The sequence below is a fragment of the Zonotrichia leucophrys genome, chromosome 12, assembly GCF_028769735.1.
Source record: "Zonotrichia leucophrys gambelii isolate GWCS_2022_RI chromosome 12, RI_Zleu_2.0, whole genome shotgun sequence".
Lineage (NCBI taxonomy): Eukaryota > Metazoa > Chordata > Aves > Passeriformes > Passerellidae > Zonotrichia > Zonotrichia leucophrys.
The window spans coordinates 17,100,948-17,122,806 of NC_088182.1; the positions used below are offsets into that span (position 1 = coordinate 17,100,948).

The 21,859-nt window shown below is 38.6% G+C and overlaps 1 protein-coding gene across 1 annotated transcript in view; it reads left to right on the forward strand.

The window, feature by feature from the left end:
- Positions 1-21,859, forward strand: part of SLC6A11 (solute carrier family 6 member 11) — a 115,045-nt gene that overhangs the window by 22,617 nt on the left and 70,569 nt on the right. Inside the window, exon 6 of the mRNA XM_064724415.1 lies at positions 6,015-6,147. Within this exon, the coding sequence (XP_064580485.1) occupies positions 6,015-6,147 (133 nt within the window). The remainder of the gene's footprint in view (positions 1-6,014; positions 6,148-21,859) is intronic.

Genomic DNA, 21,859 nt, shown 5'->3' on the forward strand with positions numbered 1-21,859 from the left:
ACCCCCCCTCAAACAGCTCAAAACCTACAATAAAAACTTTCAAACTCTCATCACTTTCTGTTTTCAATGAGATCCAACAGTAATTAATGATTTGTGTCCTCAGTGCAGGAGAAATCTTTCTCACAGGGAAGTTTCACACAGCCTGAAGTTGTTGCCAGCAAATTCTGCTTCAACCAAGCAGGGATTTGATGTTCTGGAGTAATTCAGATGCTTACCTGCAGTTGTACTGCCAGCTGCTGAGGTCTCCAGGTTCTTGGGCTTTTATCTGTCAAGGAATGTTGTTGATAATAATTAGTTCAAATAAAGAAGTGGCAGCAGTGAATTCTAGTGAGAAAAAGTCAAGGCATTGCAATGAAATATCTGTTATTTCTCATTTGATTTACGAGGGTTTTAAAGATGCTCAGCTTTAACAAGTCTTGATACACAGGATAAAATAATTTCTTTCTTTTCACCCAAGTGTGAAAAGAAAGTTTTCATCACCGAGTGTGATGCAAAGCAGCTGAGCTGCAGATTCACTACAGAACTTTTCAAGCATTTTCAAACCAGAGGGGAGGAGGACGTTGAGTGCTGATTTTACTGCTTGTTTCTGTGCTCTGTGCATGAAGAGTTGAGGAGAACAAAGCAGGGCAGGGTTCTTGGAGGTAAGAGAAGAGGAAGAAGGACTGGAAGAAGCTACAGAACCTTGTTTTGTTGTTGTTTTCAGTGATTTATGGCAGGTTTTAGGTAGAAGCTGCACTGAGCTCTGATCTGACCCCTGAATATCAACCTCACATCTCAGACACAGGGGGCAGCCATTTATTTTCAAAATGCTTCCCCTTTTCCTGTTATTTCAGTTGAATACTAAAAGAATGGGGGCAGATATGACTGAATTGAGGCTTTGTGAGAAGAATTTCATATTCTGATTTCTCCCTCCTATCAAAACTTCATCCCCTGCTGCTGTTGAGATGGCTCCAGCAGCAGAATTTGGATCTGGCTGTAGGGAGAGCTGTGAGGGATTTCCCCTCTCTGGATCCATTATTTCCATAAATTTCATGTTACAGATTAATTATCACTTCTGGAGTTGCTGCTGCTCCCTTTCTGAGGGAAACACCAGCCCTTTGTTCTGCGGGAACAAAGGGAATCCAAAGCCTTGACAGCACTTTGGGGTAATTAACTCCTCATTACGGGGCTGACAGCTGCCCTTGATTGGCACCACGTGTCTGTTCTCAATAGGACCCGCGGGGATAATTAATTGTGGTTATCCCATTAATTTGCCATTGTGACAATTTACAAAAGTATCTGGCCAGGAGTCCTGCGTGGGTGAAGGAGGTGTCTCTGCTCTTTGGGATTTCAGAGCATCCAGAAAAATCCGAGCTTGTTCTGCTCCCAGGAATTGGTGGCTTTTAACAATCTTCACCTCAAGCCTTTATTAAAAATTATGTTCTTAAGAAAAACTATGAAAAAAAGAAAAATTTATGTTCTTAAGGCAAAGGCATCTTCTGGTGAGTGAAATATTTCAATCACGAGAAAGAGAGAACATTTATTTATGAAGTTTTCCAGATAGGGAGTAACAGTGGAGGAATTGGAGTGCCTTGCACATCCATTGTGGAAAAGGAACTTTGCTCATGTTTATGTTCACATGTACATAAATAAATCCAAATAGCCATAAAAAACCCCAGTTTGATTAAAACATAAGAAATTTTTTTCATTATTAGTTCACAGTGAAAATATATCTAAATGAAATTTCACTATTATTGTGGCCCAACCATAAATATTTTGTCTCAGACTTCATCTTAAAAATGTACTGCTTTAAAAGGCCTTTTAATATTTATTGCCCTATATTATTTATTCATTTTCTTATCGTATTATGCCAAATTTTGTCCTGGTTCTCTTGCAATTAATTCCTCTTCTGGGTGATCTAAGAATTCAAGGACTTCATTTGGGATTTGCTGAGAATTTGTAAGGAGGGTGGACTCCATCCTAGGTAAAATTCCACCTTCATCTCTCAAAGAGCTTAGAAGAATTTGAATTTTAACCATGCATTTCATCACCCCTCTGTGTAATTATGTCTCAGTGATGTTGTGTGCAGGTATCAATTATGTCCTTCCTCTTCTTGATTAAAATAACCCTTCATTAAAAGCCACCTCTCCTCATTTGGGTGCATTTTGATGAGAAAACTTCAGGCACTGTGCAGGTCTTGGCTAACTGAGGGTGCTCCGTGCTGGGTCACATCTCCCCCAAAAAAGCTGGTGGAGATTTGAATAATAAAGATTTTAATAACAAAGATTTAAAGAATAAACGTTTGAAGAATAAAGCAAATTCCTGGATGGGGAGGAGATGTGGATGAGGTGGCAGCAATTTTAATTTAAGCAGATAATTCTCAAAAAGTTTGTGTTGACTTCCTGCCCCCTTTATTGTTGAGTGGGAAGATCTGTCTTTATTAATTGGGAAATATGGAGATAAATTCTGTGATTTTGGGTTTTTATTGTGATTTTTGTTTACCCTGTTAATTCTGCCATTCCCCAGCTAAAAAGGGAATTTTAAACTCATATTTTAGGAGCAGCAGCTGCAGCTCTGGAGGTGTGAAGCCCACCCAGCTGCTGCTTCAATATTTCCATTTTCCCTCTTGGCACCTCCAGCCTCCCACTCCATCACTCCAGGAATTTCCCTTCACAGATTCCTCCTTTATTTCATTTTTAAAATTTCATTTTATTTCATTTAAATATTTCTATCTCCTATAAGCATTATATTTTTCACATAAATATTCTATATCCTTTAACTGTCATATTTTATTAGCTGGAATTACAGGATCAGACTTTATATCCCTAAATTTGTTGAATCAGACAATACCTGAACCAAATACAAAAGGAAGAATACTTTTATATTTATTTTATATGTAACTATAGTTTGCTTGGTTTGAACTTAATATTTAACCTTTCTACTAAATTGTAATTAAATTATGTGTATATCTATGTAGATATTAATTATATAATCAATTGAAACCTGTGAAAATCAATTAATTTGTTTTCAGTCACATTGGGGAGGGAGAGGAATACAAGTCTGAGGTCATAATAATTTTTAATTTATATTTATTTATTTATTAACTTATAACTTTAACTGCATTAATTTATTAATTAATTATTTATTAACTTGAAATAAAGATTTTAAGGAAACCTCTTCCTAGGATGATTTATTTCAGGATAGTGTTAAAAAACTTTTATGTGAACGTCTTTATGTGTGCTTTTGTTGCTTTAAGTTGGTTCAAAATGTTGAGGTTTTGAAAAGAAATATTTTAATGTTATAGCTCCAATTACGAAAGGAAATTAATGAAATTTAAGGTGAACAGGTAAAAATCAATGTTAGAAATTTTTTTCAAGAAAAGAAATCAAATTGAAAAACCATTTATTTAGGAAGTGTTTTATTTTTAGCTCATATATATTGGTAAATAATTAAATATAGAAATAATTAAAATAAATAATTAAAATAATTTATTTTTCTTTGACTTTAAGGAAAAGTTGTTCTAAAATTAAAATTTTGTCGCTAACTCAGAAAAGTGAAGCATTTGTTTATTTCTAACCAGATACAAAATACCTGGAATATTCTGCTTTTATGTCTCTTTCTACTGTAGCATGAGGTGTTTTCAGTAGTGGGTAAAGAGGAGTCTTTTAATCAAATTAATTCAGTTTTAACCCATTGTTTCACAAGTAATGCTGGTTTTCTTCAAATATTATCATCTTTTCTTTGTAATTAATTGTTTTAGCCCAGTATTTCACACATAGTGTGTTTTATTCTAAATTTTGTAATTCAATTTTATCCTGGTTTTTCATATGCAATGCTGTTTTCTTCAATAATATAATCTTTGTTTTTTGTAATTAATTGACTTTTATCCCAGCATTTCACATGTAGTGCTGTTTTAGCTCAATATTCTAATTTTTTTTGTAATTAATTCAGTTTTTTCCCAGTATTCCATATACTTTTTTTCTTTGCTATTATCATCTTTTTTTTTGTAATGAATTCACATTTATCCCAGCATTTCACATGTAGCACCATTTCAGCTCAATATTATAATTTTTTTGTAATTAATTCATTTTTATCCCAGTATTTCCTATGTAGTGCTGTTTTAGCTCAATATTCTATTTTTTTTTTGTAATTAATTCAGTTTTTTCTGAGTATTCCATATACAATGCTGTTTTCTTCACTATTATCATCTTTTCTTTGTAATGAAATCAGCTTTATCCCAGTATTTCCCATGCAGTGGTGTTCCAGCTCAACATTAGATTTTTTTGGTTATTATTTCAGTTTTATCCTACTTTGTCGTGTGTAATTTCACACATAGTGCTGTTTTAGCTCAATATTCTATTTTTTTTGTAATTAATTCAATTGTATCCCAGTTTTTCATATGTAATGCCATTTTCTTCAATATTATAATGGGGTTTTTTGCAATTAAGTCAGTTTTATCCCAATATTTCCCACGTAGTACCATTTTAACTTACTAGTCTAATCAACTTAATATTCTAATTTGTAATTTTTTTTTGTAATTAATTGACTTTTATTCCAGTATTCCATATACAATGTTGTTTTCCTTGCTATTATCATATTTTTTGTGATTAATTTATTTTTATCCCAGTATTTCCCATGTAATGCTGTTTGAGCTCGATTTTATAATTTTTTTTGGTAATCAATTCACTTTTATCCCAGCATTTCACATATAGCACCGTTTTAGCTCAATATTCTAATTTTTTTTGTAATTAATTCAGTTTTTTCCCAGTATTCCATATACTTTTTTTCTTTGCTATTATCATCTTTTTTTTGTAATGAATTCACATTTATCCAGCATTTCACACGTAGCACCGTTTTAGCTCAATATTCTAATTTTTTTTTTGTAATGAATTGACTTTTATTCCAGTATTTACTATGTAGTGCTGTTTCAGCTCAATATTCTAATTTTTATTTTGTAATTAATTCGCTTTTATCCCAGTATCTCCCACGTAGTGCTGTTTTAGCTCAATATTCTCATTTTTTTGTAACTTATTGACTTTTATCCCAATATTTCCCACATAGTGCCATTTTAGCTCAGTATTCAAATTTTTTTTAATTAATTGACTTTTATCCCAATATTTCCCATGCAATGCTGTTTGAGCTCGATTTTATAATTTTTTTTGGTAATCAATTCACTTTTATCCCAGCATTTCACATGTAGCACCGTTTTAGCTCAATATTCTAATTTTTTTTGTAATGAATTGACTTTTATTCCAGTATTTACTACGTAGTGCTGTTTCAGCTCAATATTCTAATTTTTATTTTGTAATTAATTCGCTTTTATCCCAGTATCTCCCACGTAGTGCTGTTTTAGCTCAATATTCTCATTTTTTTTGTAATTTATTGACTTTTATCCCAATATTTCCCACATAGCACCATTTTAGCTCAGTATTCAAATTTTTTTTTAATTAATTGACTTTTATCCCAATATTTCCCATGCAATGCTGTTTGAGCTCGATTTTATAATTTTTTTGGTAATCAATTCGCTTTTATCCCAGCATTTCACATGTAGCACCGTTTTAGCTCAATATTCTAATTTTTTTTTGTAATGAATTGACTTTTATTCCAGTATTTACTATGTAGTGCTGTTTCAGCTCAATATTCTAATTTTTATTTTGTAACTAATTCACTTTTATCCCAGTATCTCCCACGTAGTGCTGTTTTAGCTCAATATTCTCATTTTTTTTTTTAATTTATTGACTTTTATCCCAGTATTTCCCACGTAGCACCATTTCAGCTCAATATTCAATTTTTTTTTTTTTTTGTAATTAATTCGCTTTTATCCCAGTATCTCCCACGTAGTGCTGTTTTAGCTCAATATTCTCATTTTTTTGTAACTTACGGACTTTTATCCCAATATTTCCCACGTAGCACCATTTCAGCTCAATATTCAAATTTTTTTTTTTTTTTGTAATTAATTGACTTTTATCCCAGCGTTTCCCATGGAGTGACATTATAAAAAATTCTAATTTTTTTCCCTTTTTTCCCCATGGAAGACGGAGGGTGCTGGCGATTTCCGATGGGATTGAGCACATTGGGAATCTGCGCTGGGAGCTCGCCCTGTGCCTCCTGGCTGCTTGGACTATTTGCTACTTCTGCATCTGGAAAGGCACCAAATCCACTGGAAAGGTGAGCCTGAAATATTTATTTCCACCAGAAGAGGAGAATTTCACATCTGTGAGGAACCGTAATTAATTGTAATTAAGAGTTCTTCGCGTTTTTTGGTCCTTTTGGTTTCGCAATTTGCTTTTTCTCTAATTCTCTTGGGTGGTTTTGTTTTATTTTTGCTAATTTAGCAATGAGATTTATTGAAAAAAAAAGTGTTGATTTCTGTGTAAATATTCTGCAAAATTTGGATTTTGACCCAAATTTCAGGAGTCAAAACTCTCGGTTCCACAAGAGAGTCACTGAGAGATTTGACATAAAAAGAGAATTTTAAAATACATTTTATTTTTGTTAATCTAGCAATGAGCTTTACTGGAAAGAAACCAGGTTGTGTTGATTTCTGTGCAGAAATTCTGCAAAATTTGGATTTTGCCCCAAATTTCAGGAGTCAAAACTCTCAGTCCCACAAGAGAGTCACTGAGAGATTTGACATAAAAAGTGAATTTTAAAATACATTTTATTTTTGTTAATCTGGCAATGAGCTTTACTGGAAAGAAACCAGGTTGTGTTGATTTCTGTGTGTAAATTCTGCAAAATTTGGATTTTGCCCCAAATTTCAGGAGTCAAAACTCTCAGTCCCACAAGAGAGTCACTGAGAGATTTGATGCACATAAAAAGAGAATTTAAAAATACAGATTGAACACCAAGAGCAGAAATAATGAAACACTCAGAGAGGGACCAAGACAGGGATGTTATGGGGGAAAATAAAAATATTTAGGACTTTTTGAGTGAATTCCACTCAATCCTGGGAGCAGGGACAGGAAGCCATGGGGTGAGGGAGAATCTGCCCCTGGAGTGGTGTCAACCACAGCTCTGAGTGGAATCTGTGAATAATCAACAACACTGAGAGAGGAAAAGAGCCACAGATCCGGAAGGAAGATTTTAAAAAGTCAATGGATTCTCATGTTGGAAATAAAGGAAACCAGGAACAAAACTGCTGCATTGAAATACCTGATTTTCAATTGTTTCTTCTGTAGTTTGGGTTGTGGTTGAGGATGTTTTTATTTCTGTTTTAGTGATCTTGTTTATAAGTGAAATATTTGACACGTAATGGAATTTTGAAATTTAGAAAACACCAGAGTGAATTTTTTCAGCTGTGTCAGCTGCACACACCCTTGATGCTACCAACATTTTGGCTGCTCCCGGTTGCTGATTCTGGGTGTGTTTGCCAACAGTGCCACTCAAGCTGCTGCTGCATTTCCCAAGAAATTTCCGCACACATAAGAAGAATTTCCACACACACACACACACACAGAGATTCCTGCAGCCCCACCTTGATCAGTGCAAGGAAAATCACAAAATCACTGCTGAGAATGCTGCCAGGAGCAGGGAGTGATGCCTTGGGAAGGCTGACATAAAACAGGGGCTGGATGGAGATAAAGTAGGGATTTATCCAAAGGATCTCCTCAATGGATCCACCTTGGGCAGCACAAGAGCCCAGCCAGGGCTGCACCCAAGATGAGCAAAAATGGTCCCAAAATGAACCCAAGGTGGACCAAAATTGTCATAAAATGAAGCCAAGATGAACCAAAATGGCCCCAAAATGCACGAGGGGCACTGGGTCTCTCAGTTTGATCAGTTCTGCTCCATTTGCACCTTGCAGTTCATCGTCCCATCCCAGCTTTAGCCCCTGCAGTCCCACCCTGCTTGTTTTTCTCTCTCCAGCCCACGGGGTTTGTGCTCCTGGGCTGAGATTGGGATCATTTGTCCTTGGTGCCCAGCTGGAGCAGGAATTGTTTTGTCTCCCTGCTCTGTGCACAGAGCTCTCCATGCCCTCATAGGAACCCAGACCCACACACTAAAGCAGAACAGAATGTGAAAATATAAAAACTCAAACCTGAGGCATCAGGATGAGAATGAACAGTTTAGAGGCAGGGGAAAAATCCTAAAGAGAGGAATCTGGAGAAGCCAAAGTGACCCAAGGGAATGACAAGATCAATGTCCTCACACATGTGCTGTGGGCTCAGGGAGGTGCATGAACACTTTGGAGTTTTCTGAGGTGCAGAGGGGGGCATATGTGGCCCGAAGTTTAGAGTCCGGCTAGCTGAGGGCGAAAGGCCGACGCCCCTCTGCAATTCCTGGCCAGCGCCCTTCGGCGTCTGAGGGCCTCGGGCTGTGCTGGCTGCGGACTGGCTCACACCGCTGGTATAGGGGAGGAACGGAGCTGACCATTTCCCGGGGGTTAAACATCGGTTTATTGAAGGTGTTGCGGGATCCAAACACGGGGAAACCAACCGGGAAAAAGTTTTTCATAGGGGGTGAAACAGGATTATAAAGGAGGGGGGTGGGTACAGGCGGAACCAATCGGGAAAGGTGAGGGGATGAACTTCACAGAACTGACACTCCATGGAGACCAATAATCAAAAGGTAAAGGAGGTGTCCTGGGACCCCAGCCAGCCACCATCTCCAGAGAGGAGAAGGTTCTCGAAACCTGGGAGGAGGAAAGGGGTGATTGACTGGACAGGGAGGAACAACTTTCACTTATAAGGGAAACCAGGGGAGGAGCAATTACACATCGGCAACTATGAATAGCGGTTACTATGGCAACTTAGCTGACAGGCTAGCAGTGGCGGGAAAAACTGGGGGAACGAAACCATTTTACACATAATAGGGGAGAACAATACATAAATTGGGGGAATAACACAAGAAACTTAACAACACACTACAACACTGAGGGGCTGCAGCTGAAGGGAAGAAATGAAACTGAGCAAAACTGGATTTTTTTTCTGCATCAGAAGGAATGTCTGAGGATGGAAATGTATTCTAGCATGGTTTAATGTGCCCCAGGGGTGCAGGGAAAGCTCTGTGGCTGCAGGTGTGTGCCCGCACGCGAGGCTGGGCAGCACTCACAGACACAGCACGGCAGCAGCCCTGGGCTCAGAAGGGGCTGAAGTTACTTTAGAAAGGATTGATTTCACATTTCTGGAGTTTACATCCTGGATTTTATTGTTTTTCCATTCTTTCAGTTTATACCATTTCCCCAGAACCAGATCTTGTGCTTTGAAGGTGGATAACCTGTCGGACCTTTTCTTTTTCCTTTTTCTGATGGCTTAGCGAAACCCTCAGCTTTAGCTAGGTGGAATAAATTGATTTCATTTCAGTGTGATTTTGATAACTACCTCCTCATGAGGTCAGCCTAGGAGAGAACAGCCTGTCTTGGGCACGAGAAATGGGATAATAAACTTTTCAACAAGCAGAAATAACTTCTAATCTTGCAGCAGAAGCGCAAAGAGAAGGGAATTCATACCCAATATTCAGCTTTATAGGTCTCAAGCTTAAAACACTTAGACCAAGGTTCTGTAAGAGGCAGAATCATGATATAATTGCACCATTTAAATCAGTTTGCCATGAGCAGCTGCTCTGTTTCCAGAATCCTGAGGAATTCCTCAGGACTGGTAAATTCCCACATTTCTCAGTGGTACCCATGAACCTGCCTTTCCACAGGGTCCCTGGCTCTCAGGAGGGATCTGTCCTATATTAATAATTCAATATCATATTGATAATTTATATGATATAATATTGATAATTCCTTTTTCCAACTCTGTTTCTGCAGTGCAGGTTTTTCCCCTGGGCATTTACCTTTTTTTTAATTTTTTAATGCACGGTTTATTCAATATTCTGCCACTTTTTCCAGCCTAATCTCTGGGAATCTGGGCCATGGCATTGCCTTCCCAGAGCAGCAAAATTCCCAGCTCAAAAACAAAGGCAGCACTCAGGTGGTGGGGATGCTATAAATGGATTAAATGTTTCTTCTTGCTAATATTGATAATTCAATATCGTATTGATAATCGATATGATATAATATTGATAATTCCTTTTCCCAGCTCTGTTTCTGCAGTGCAGGTTTTTTCACCCTGGGCGTAAATTTACCTTTTTTAAATTTTTTAATGCACGGTTTATTCAATATTCTGCCACTTTTTCCAGCCTAATCTCTGGGAATCTGGGCCATGGCATTGCCTTCCCAAAGCAGCAAAATTCCCAGCTCAAAAACAAAGGCAACACTCAGGTATTGGGGATGCTATAAATGGATTAAATGTTTCTTCTTGCTAATATTGATAATTCAATATCGTATTGATAATCGATATGATATAATATTGATAATTCCTTTTCCCAGCTCTGTTTCTGCAGTGCAGGTTTTTTCACCCTGGGCGTAAATTTACTATTTTTAATTTTTTAATGCACTGTTTATTCAATATTCTTCCACTTTTCCCAGCCTAATCTCTGGGAATCTGGGCCATGGCATTCCCATGCCTTCCCAGAGCAGCAAAATTCCCAGCTCAAAAACAAAGGCAGCACTCAGGTGGTGGGGATGCTGTAAATGGATTAAATGCTTTGAAATATAAATGATGTAGAAGATTTCTCAGCTGAAGTTTCCATTTCAAATCTAATGCCATTTCTAAAATTCATATTTAAGCTCATCCATAAGCCTTCCCACTAAATTGAATTTATTATATGCTCATTTCCAGGAAACATTTAAAATTGACTTCTGGGGGTTTTTATGATAATAATGTAACAGTCTGTTAAATTTATGACATGCTTTAATAGGATTGGATAATTTCAATGAAAAAATACATTTATTCAAAGCAAAAAACTTCTTAAAGTTTTATCACCTTTGAAACCTTTTCAAAGGGAGGTGTCTGTGGGACAGGAGAGTGGAGAGAAAGAGGACAGGGGAAACAGAGGTGAGATGGAGAAGGTGTGTCCTCTCACACACTTGTGCTTTCTGAAATATTCAGGAAGTTGGTTCACCCTTCTCCTCTTTTTTACTCTGCATTCTAATGCATGATGGAAAAAAAATCCAAGCCTTAAAAGCTGTTATAAAATAACTCCATCACTCTCCAACCAGCACTACCACAGATCATGAATATTTAATATTTCAGGATATTAAATATATTAAGACTAACATCAAGTTTAACTCCAGAGGAAGTGCCTATTACACTGTTAACAGGATGTTCCAAACTTTTCCATTACTGTTCTTGAAATTCATCACTTTCTCACCAAGCATTTCCATTTTCCCTTCCAACAGCTGTGAAACAGCAAAATAAATCCAGGTGATTCTGGCAGCTTTCAGGTGAAATGGATTTGTGCCCTTTCAGGTCTCCTTGTCCTTAATTATTCAAGATTTCTTGCCCTGAATTATCCAATCTTAGATCTGGAGGTATTTGTGTGCCAGCTTTCACATTTTAAATGTTGAAAATATGCAAAATGCAGGACCCTTCAATGAGAAACTCAAAATCAGAAGGAGGAAAATATGCCAGTGCAGTTACCATAATTTTGTATTTTGCAAATTGCTTGTTAATACCTGATCTCCACCTCATGGAGAAGACCTGTCAGTAGCTGAGATCAAATGCTTCCAAAGATGAGGTAAAAACTATCTAGAAGACTGAAGAACGTTAATTTTTTAATATTTAAATTCTCATTCCAGTCTCTCATCATTAGGTTTGGTTCAGGATCTGATTTTTCCAAAATACTTCTGATTTCTGGTTTCTTTTGATTTCCAAAATGCTTTTTGATTTCTTTTGATTTGTGGTTATGAAAATTCTGAGTTTTTCTGTATTGTACACAGAGCTGCTGAGTCTCCCTAATTTTTTGATCTTCCCATTTCATTAATGAAATCTTCAGGAAGAAGGCAACCTGCTCTTTTATTGATCTTGATTATCCATTTAGTAATTTAACTAAATTTAAAATTTGAAAGAGCAACCCCAGTAGCTGCCAATGCATTTTTCCTAAATTACTTGCTGAAGGTAGTACCCCTAATATTTTCCTTTCTATTTTTTTATTTTCATGAGAATTTTTGCAAACAAACCATTTCATTGAGCTCAGGTCTCTGTGTCCTTTTGGAGGGAGGAGCCTGCTGGACTCAAAGTTACAGGAGAGCATTGGAAGTTTTCTTTCCTGCTCTTGGTTAATTTTTGGGTGCATCAACACATCCCAGTCCTGTGCTGATGTCCCTGGTCTGAAACCCTGGCAGGAACTTGGAGTTATAAAAGTTTTATAAAGTGTAAAAGTTTAAAAGTATAAAAGTGTAAAAGAGGGACCTTGGAAAGTCTCTGGTGAAACTTCTTGGTCAAAGAAGGCTCAGCACTGAACTTGGAGCTGTTGTCTTGGTGTTTGTCTGCATCTTAAAAACCTTTAAGGTTTTTAAGGGATTGCTCATGTCTTTGTAAAACCTCTTCCAATCCTTAATTTCCCTCCATTAATCAATTATTCCCTACATGTTGCTTCATTACAATATTTAATTTTGTTTAAAAATTATTTCTTTTTTATTACCTTGTTACATTTCTGTTATCCAGCCCAAATCAAAGCCTATTTTTTGTATCATCTGTGTCACTACAGAGCATTGGTTTGAGTGTCTCCGATTAGTGATTTTAAAAGATTTCTGTATTAATAATCTCAATTAATAGACTCAAGTTTAAAAACAATCTATCTTTCCTGCCTGGATCACTTGAGTGGGAATGAGAGCAAATCAGCATTGAGATGTTTCAGGATTTGTTCTGTAGATGAGGAGAAGCTGAATCAAAAGTATTAAAACCCCCACAGTCTTTGTATCAATTAAAATTTATTGATACCAGAACATTTTACCCCACCCACAGCACATTAATTAAAGGGTGGATGATGTTTTGTCACGCTATGACTCAACACCGAGGCAGAATTTTCTGATGGGAAGTGTTGAAAGAATATTCTCCCTCTGGATTTTATTGAGTATTAGAATATCACACTGATTGTATGAACACTGAATTCTCATATATTTTGGGTCTTTTTCAACGGGTTCTTGTAAAAATAATGCAAATATTTTTACAAGATATTCTTTTGCAAAAGATATTCTATATCTTTTACAAGATACTCTTTACAAAATATTCTTTTGCCAGAGCTAAACTCAAACAGTTCTTGCTCAGTGATTTTTTACTTCTACGCTAGTTACTGGTTAATAAGTGATGAGAAATCCTTCTCATTGTGCAGAACCAGCTGCAAGAGAGAAAAATCTCACAGGAACCCTTTCTTCAACATTTCCTGGAACTCCTCTACACGCCATAATCACTGGATATTATTCTGATTCTGACTTCTGAATATTTTGATCCTTTCCTTCTCTTTGTGCTCGAAGTTCCCTGAATTTCCACTTCCTGCTGATGTTGGAAGGTGCTGAATTTAAGCTGCCCCTCAATATTTTATATTTGGAATACAAAGGGAGGTGCTGGGAGCAGGGATGTTGTAGCCCCAGAGCCAAGAGGGTCTAAAATGAATCTGCTTGGCTTTTCAGGTCATAATTTAATTTGCAAATGTCTTGCAGACTCTCATCAAGCCTTTGATAATATTTGGGCTCTGTCTGACACTTTTTACCCCTTTCCAGCCTGCAGAATCTGTCACCCACAGCCCAGAGAGCTCTGCAGGGTTTGCTGTGGCACACGAGTAAAGCTGGGATGTGGCTTCTCTTTTTGCAGAAACAGGAGCTAAAATGCTGGATTAAATACTCCTGTGAGTCAAAAACAGTAAGATTCATGATGAAATACTCCTGTGAGTCGAAAAAATAACAGATTCATGATTGCACAGGGCTCTTCTCCCCTGATTTATCACTGGGAATGCACTGCAGCTCTAGAAGGACGCTGCTCAGTTTGCAGCTCGCTGTTGTAAACCCTGAGAAATGACCTGGCAGCATTTGTGGCTGTTGGATATAAACCTAAAAGGACAAAGGGCTCTGATACTGTCCTTGTCCCCTTCATTATTCATTAAATCTTCCACTTTCTACACAGCCCCACTGGAAAAGTTACAAACACCAGAGCAAAGCAGAGAACTTTTTATGTTTTCAGAGGAACAGCTTTGCTCCTGTAGGTACCACGAGAAGCAAGATATGTGCAAATGAGGGGATAATTTCTTGTTTTTCTCTTTTGCTTGTGATTTTTTCCTCTTTTCCCTGTGATTGTGCTTATTGCCTTCACCTGTAATTTTCTCCAAAAGTTCCATTTAGAAAAATCAGTTAGATTCCATTCCAACCCTCAGATATTTCCTGCTTTGAGCATTTAATTTAAGCTTTACACACAAAACTTGGACCAGAGTCCTACAGAGGCGCTGAGTGTATTTAAAGCTCTGAGCAGTCTGAGGGGTTTAAGCTGAATTTCTGAGGGATCTGGGGATATCCAGCCTGGAGAAAAGGGATTCAGGGAGGATCTTATTGCTCTAAAATGGTCTGGCAGGAGGGATCAGGCTCTGCCCCCAGGGAACAAGGGACAGGAGGTGGCCTTGGGTTCCAGCAGGTTTGGGATGGATATTGGGAAAAATGCCTCCAAAAGGAACAAAAGGAATGTCCAGCCTGGAGAAAGAGAGGCTCAAGGAGGACTTTATTGCTCTCTAAAATTATCTGGCAGGAAGGTGCAGCTAGGTGGGGTCAGGCTCTGCCCCCAGGGAACAAGGGACAGGATGAGAGGAGCTGGCCTTGGGTTCCAGCAGGTTTGGGATGGATATTGGGAAAAATTTCTGCCCTGAAAAGGTGCTGAGGCACAGGCAGAGGCTCCCAGGGCAGTGGTTTAATCCCCATCCCTGGAAGGGTTCCAAGGACGCGTGGATGTGGCCCTTGGGGACAGTGGTGGCTTTGGCAGAGCTGGGTTTGGGGTTGGTCTTTTCCGGCCTTAATTATTCTGTGATTCCCTGAAATTCATGTTGTGACTGCACAGCTGCTGATCTTTGCTGTGCTGCACTGCTCCTCACGTGGTAATTAGTGCCAGGGATCCCTTAGTAATTAGTGCCAGGGATCATGTTATAGTGGCATGGATCATAATTAGTGGCATGGATCATTTGTTAATTAGTGCCCTGGATCACATGGTAACTAGTGCCAGGGATCCCGTGGTAATTAGTGCCATAGGTCCCTTGGTAATTAGTGCCAAGGATCACTTGGTAATTAGTGCCATGGATCACTTGGTAATTAGTGCCATGGATCACTTGGTAATTAGTGCCATGGATCAGTTGGTAATTAGTGCCATGGGTCATGTGGTAATAGTTGCATGGATCACTTGGTAATTAGTGCCATGGATCACATGGTAATTAGTGCCAGGGATCACGTGGTAATTAGTGCCAGGGATCCCGTGGTAATTAGTGCCAGGGATCACGTGGTAATTAGTGCCATGGATCACTTGGTAATTAGTGCCATGGATCATGTGGTAATTAGTGCCATAGGTCCCTTGGTAATTAGTGCCATGGATCACGTGGTAATTAGTGCCACGGGTCATGTGGTAATTAGTGCCATAGGTCACATGGTAATTAGTGCCATAGGTCCCTTGATAATTAGTGCCATGGATCAATTGGTAATTAGTGCCATGGGTCATGTGGTAATTAGTTGCATGGATCACTTGGTAATTAGTGCCATGGATCCCGTGGTAATTAGTGCCATGGATCATGTGGTAATTAGTGCCATGGATCATGTGGTAATTAGTGTCAAGGATCATGTGGTAATTAGTGCCAAGGATCACTTGGTAATTAGTGCCATGGATCACGTGGTAATTAGTGCCAGGGATCACGTGGTAATTAGTGCCACGGATCACGTGGTAATTAGTGCCATGAATCACATGGTAATTAGTGCCATAGGTCCCTTTGGTGATTAGTGCCATGGATCACGTGGTAATTAGTGCCATGGATCACTTGGTAATTAGTGCCATGGATCACGTGGTAATTAGTGCCATGGATTTCATGGTAATTAGTGCCAGGGATCCCGTGGTAATTAGTGCCATGGATCACATGGTAATTAGTGCCACGGATCACATGGTAATTAGTGCCATGGATTTCATGGTAATTAGTGCCAGGGATCACATGGTAATTAGTGCCATGGATCACATGGTAATTAGTGCCATGGATCACTTGGTAATTAGTGCCAGGGATCACTTGGTAATTAGTGCCATGGATCACATGGTAATTAGTGCCATGGATCACTTGGTAATTAGTGCCATGGATCACTTGGTAATTAGTGCCATGGATCACGTGGTAATTAGTGCCAAGGATCACTTTGGTTTGCTGAGCTGGAGGCACTGAAGGGCCACTGAAGTGTCAGGACATTTTTGGAAATCTACATTAATTATATCTGTCAAAACCCCAGAGATGAAAGAGAACTGGTACAGCCTGTTTGCTGGGACATCTTGACACAGAATCCTGTGAACAACAACAGAAAAATCTCCTGAAAAGGGGTTTGACATTATTGTTAATCTGTGATGGACAGGAAAGAGTCACTGAAAACTAGACCATTTGTAATGAATCACTGAGGTGGCCAAGGAAATATATTAAAAATTTTTAGTTCACACTCACATTTTAACAAGGTGTAACTAAAGGTAGAGACCTCTGGGTTGTTGTTTTATTTTATGATGGTTTTGTGTGTGGTGTTCACAGGGGTCTCAGGCTGAGGGAAGAGATGAGGATCTGACTCCATGTTTCAGAAGGCTGATTTATTATTTCATTACATATACTATATTAAAAGAAAATGATACATTAAAACTATACTAAAGAAGAAAAAAAAAGGATTCATCAGAAGGCTAGCAAGGAATAGAATGGAATGATAATAAAATCTTGGGACTCTCAGAGAGTTCAAGCCAGCTGACTGTGATTGGCCATTAATTAAAAATAACCCCATGAGACCAATCACAGATGCACCTGTTGCATTCCACAGCAGCAGATAACCATTGTTTACATTTCATTTCTGATGCCTCTCATCTTCTCAGGAGAAAAACTCCTGGCAAAGGGATTTTTCAGAAAATATCATGGCTACAGTTTTGAGGAGCACCTGTCCCAGGCTGCAGTTCTGAATAATTCAATATAAAATAGACCCCTGACCTGTTGGGAGTTTATCCCAACAAATTAGGCTCCACACTGTGCACTACTAAATTAAATATATAAAATAAAGCTGCAACTGTAGTTAACTTTTGGTTATAATTGATTTTTCATTTTGATGTTGATGAAAATACCCAGAATTTTTGTGAACAATTTAAAATGTAAAACTGGAGCTCCCAGGCCCTGCTGGCTGAGTGTGGTGTCATCTCTCACTATTGAATTCCAAATATTCCCCTTTAGCTCTGGTTTTATAGTTCTGCTCCCTCCTTCACCTGGAGGGGAGCAGGGGATGGTTCATGGGTGCACATCCCCAAAAAACTTTATTTTCCAGACATAATAAATTATTTTTGCACCCCTCCACGCACTTCCAGCTCATATTTCTTTATATTTTGTGAATTATTTCTGTCACTCTCAGAAATTTGAGGTTTAAGGTTTTTTGTCCTGGTTCTGAGGTGAATTTTAGCTCTCTTGCTTTGAACTGGGCTTTGGTGGCTTTGAAATAATCTATCACAACATAATGCTCCCCCCAATTATGTCCAATATTATTTTTATTCATAATGTTTTGATAATAAAAAAAATTATGAATTCTAATGAGGAGAACCAAATAACTCAGCCCTATATCTGTTCTTTCCAAATGTGATCTTTTTCCTGCCTAAACCAAAGAATTTCAAATACCAAGCAGAAGTTTCAATGGTTTCTCCAAAGAAAAACATCTTTTGCAAGCTTAAAATTTAAACTTAAAAATTTAAAGCTGGTTGGATTTAATTGCTTAATTTAAAGCTGGTTGGATTTAATTGCTCACCTCTCTGTAAAGCTTGGAGCCTCTCTATTCTGCCTAAAGATCTGCAGCAAGGCTGCAAAGAAAAAGTCACAGAATTTTGAGTCACAAAACAGAAAAAACCTCTAATAAGGGGAGCTAATATGTCTTTTGCTGGTTCTGGGATATAAAGTGAGGAAGAAAATCAAGTGAAATTTGGATTTCTGTTTCTGCAGTTTACACTTATGTAGCTGGGCCAACAATTCTGTGATGGAAACCAATAAAAAAATTAAAATAATTTAAAAAAAATAGGCCTGAACAAAAAATATTTCTGACTGGGGGTAATTTTGTGTTAATTGAGGACCTCTTCTATAGCAGAGCCTCTCTTGAGGCCTTGTCATTTCCAGTGTGCAAAAATCACTCACTAAAATAAAAATAAAAGAATATATTAATCTGCTGAGAAATACCAGCAGAAAGAGAGCTCAGTGTGTCAAGATTAATGCATGAGAGAAGTGGGAAAATTCCTGGGATTGAGTTATTCCATTTTCCTTGAGGAGAAGTGGGAAAATTCCTGGGATTGGGTTATTCCTTTTCCTTGAGGAGAAGTGGGAAAATTCCTGGGATTGTTATTCCTTTTCCTTGAGGAGAAGTGGGAAAATTCCTGGGATTAGGTTATTCCTTTTCCTTGAGGAGAAGTGGGAAAATTCCTGGGATTTGGTTATTCCTTTTCCTTGAGGAGAAGTGGGAAAATTCCTGGGATTGAGTTATTCCTTTTCCTTGAGGAGAAGTGGGAAAATTCCTGGGATTTGGTTATTCCTTTTCCTTGAGGAGAAGTGGGAAAATTCCTGGCATTAGGTTATTCCTTTTCCTTGAGGAGAAGTGGGAAAATTCCTGGCATTGGGTTATTCCTTTTCCTTGAGGAGAAGTGGGAAAATTCCTGGCATTGGGTTATTCCTTTTCCTTGAGAAGCAAGGCACTGCTAGGTATCCAAACTCAGAAATGTTTTTTTCTATATTTTACCCATCATTTTCCCTCCCCTCAGGAGTTAAGCCTTGCTTGCCAGCAGTTAAAACTCAGTCACTAGCCCCAAAGAAAATTTATTTCTCAATAGCAGCCCATCTAAAGGCCTTAATGGATTCAATGAGGCAGAAAGAAGGAGCAAAAAGGACAGAAACAAAAAAATTAAAAAAAAAAAAAAAAAGAGAAAAAGATGTGTGGAAGGGAAAAAAAAATAAAAAGAAAAAAAAAGTAGAAACTAGGGCCCATTGTAAGAGCCCAGGAAAAGGAACTGGGCAGCAAGGATTGTATCTCCTGAAGTGTCTTTTGTTTGAGGCTGAAGTGACAGCAAAGAATGGCCCTTCATGGCGAGGCTTTGGCCGTGGCCAAGGCTGATGTCTGCATTCAAAGGGGGAAAGTAGAACATTCATGAGATGCATGCAGAGTTCCTGCTCTCCTCCTCCTCTCCCTGAGCTTTCTAAACTCATTTTTTTTTTTCTCCACTCTCCTGTGCTCTGAGCATTTAAGGACATCTCGGGTTTGTTAAAAAAAAACCTGATTTTTGTGCTTCTCGTTGGTTTTTCTGACCTCTTTGACAACTGAGAAAGGTTTCATAAATAGGAAATTTCAATCAAAATCGTGATTTTATGATTTCAGTCCTTCCTAGCTGCACCTTAGTGCGGAAATAAACTTTTTAATGAATATTTAGGGTGGATCTAAGCCCTGGTCCACAGCTGAAGAGAGTAAAAGGTGTTCAGGGCACTGAGGGACAGCTCAGGGCACGGGCAGGTGGGAGAGGTTCGGGCCACAGAAATCACCAGGGCTGTGAACTTTAAATATGAGAAAGCAGAAGGGGCAGGGAGGAGCAGAGGGTGGAAGGCCAGCTGGGATATTTGCTGTGGCAATGCAGGAAAATTGCTGCAAAATTCAAGGGAAAGCCCCAGGGCACAGATGAGCACAGCAATCCCCGGAGGAACAATGCCCTGATTGGCCAAAGGTAACAAATTCTGCTTCTTTCTGCCATTGAGGCTCCCAGGAACTTTTAGCTCATTATCCAAATTACACTGACCCAACAGAGAGGCTTTAGCAATGTGGCAGTTGCTCTCATTTATTCAGAGTATATATTTATTAATATATATTTATTGTATCTATTTATTATATGTATTTAAATAAATATATAAATAATAGATAAATATAGATTTCTTAATATATACTTATTAACATATATTTATTCAGAGTATGATCTCTTCATGGTTCAGAAGCTGCCCTTCCCTGCCCATCCTTCTCCCCAAATTTATAGCCAAAATAGAACATTTCAAATTTATTATTATTATTGTTGCATGAGTCAGGGTTAAAATATTATTCCTTCACTGCTGCTGGCTGGGATTTACAACTGAGGGGTTTCCAAAGCTGCCCTTCCCAAAACTCTGTGGTTGCCACGTCCTGGTCTCTATGTGTGCACAGAATTTCTGCACAGAAATTGCAATGTCTTCAGTCTTACTTTGTATATTTAGAATACTATTTGTCCCTTTTCTTCTGCAGGAGCACGCAGGGATACACAAACATTTGTAGCTCTAAGTTCCCTAATGCTGCTCCAATTTCATATTTCTTCTCCATAAAACTCCGCATTAGAACCTGCCCTTCCCTACCCATCCTCTTCCCAAAATTTTCTAGCCAAAATAGAACATTTCCAGTTTATTATCATTGTTGATGAATGTGTCAGGGTTAAAATATTATTCCTCCAGGTGCAGGACACTGCTGCTGGCTGGAATTTACAACTTAGGGGTTTGCAAAGTTGCCCTTCCCAAAACTCTGTGGTTGCCACGTCCTAGTCTTTATGTGTGCACAGAATTTCTGCACAGAAATTGCAATGTCTTCAGTCTTACTTTGTATATTTAGAATATTATTTGCCCCTTTTCTTCTGCAGGAGCACGCAGGGATACACAAACATTCATAGCTCTGAGTTCCCTAATGCTGCTCCAATTTCATATTTCTTCTCCATGAAACAGAATAGTTACAACTCCCTATTTTCACACAAGTTTTTTGTCCTCAGCTCCTGCTGATCTCTCCAGCTTTAGGACTGGCTCCTGAACTGCAATTTTAGCTCTCCATTCCCATACCCTGTATACCAAGGCTATATTACCCCAAATTCCTGGCAGTGGGAAGGCAGGCTCTGCACTCTGCAGCCAGCCAAGCCCACATTTCTGCCTTTATTTCCAGTCTGAAGATGTCTTTGTGGTACAAGTTTTGTTTACAAGGCCGTTCTTGTGAGATTTACAAACTGCAGTCCTGTATCCCACCCCAGTGTCAGCTCCTGTGGCCCAGACCCAAACTCACTCCCAAGGATGGCAAAGCTTAATGAAATAAATAAATAAATTACCTCAGCAAAGGCAGCTTCAGGCAGCTGCTGGTGCTGGGCTGGAAACTCAAACACATCCCCAGGAGGGAGCTGGCTGCTGTGCACCTGCTATTCACCCTGCTGCTGCAAAAAAAACTCCTAAAAAAGAAAGGAAGAAACCCAAAACATCCTGTGCAAGCTGGATTGGGTCATGGAAAGCAGACACTCTGGACAATTAGTAGATAGTGGTGTTGTGGAAAGTATAAGACTCTGAATTAAGTCAATTTAAAAAAAAAAATAGGCTTGAACAGTGCTTATATTTCTGATATGGGGTAACTCTGTGTTTATTGAGGACCTGTCTCATAGCAGAGCCTTGTCATTTCCAGTTGGGCAAAAATCACTGGCATGTGGCCCTAAAATGAGAGAATATATTCATCTGCTGGCAAATACAAGCAGAAAGAGTAAAAAATTCTGGGTTCTTTCCTGTGGGTGTGAAATGTGTTTGGGAGAATTGCAGTTCTTGAGGTCAGGGAGGATTTTTGTGCTTTGGGTTGTGTGTCCCTTGTCCCTGGAGTGCCTTGCTGAGGGTGGAATCTCAGTGCTCCAAGTGTGGGATTGTTAGGAAAATTAACCCACAAACACCAGAGGTTTATGTCCAAAAAGGAGACAGAGGAATCCTTTTACTTTATTTGAATAAAGGGAGAGGCCATGGGGCATTCCCTGGGGTCTCTCAAATTTTTGGAGGACACAGCCTCCCTCTTTATCCCAATTTCCCATTTCCC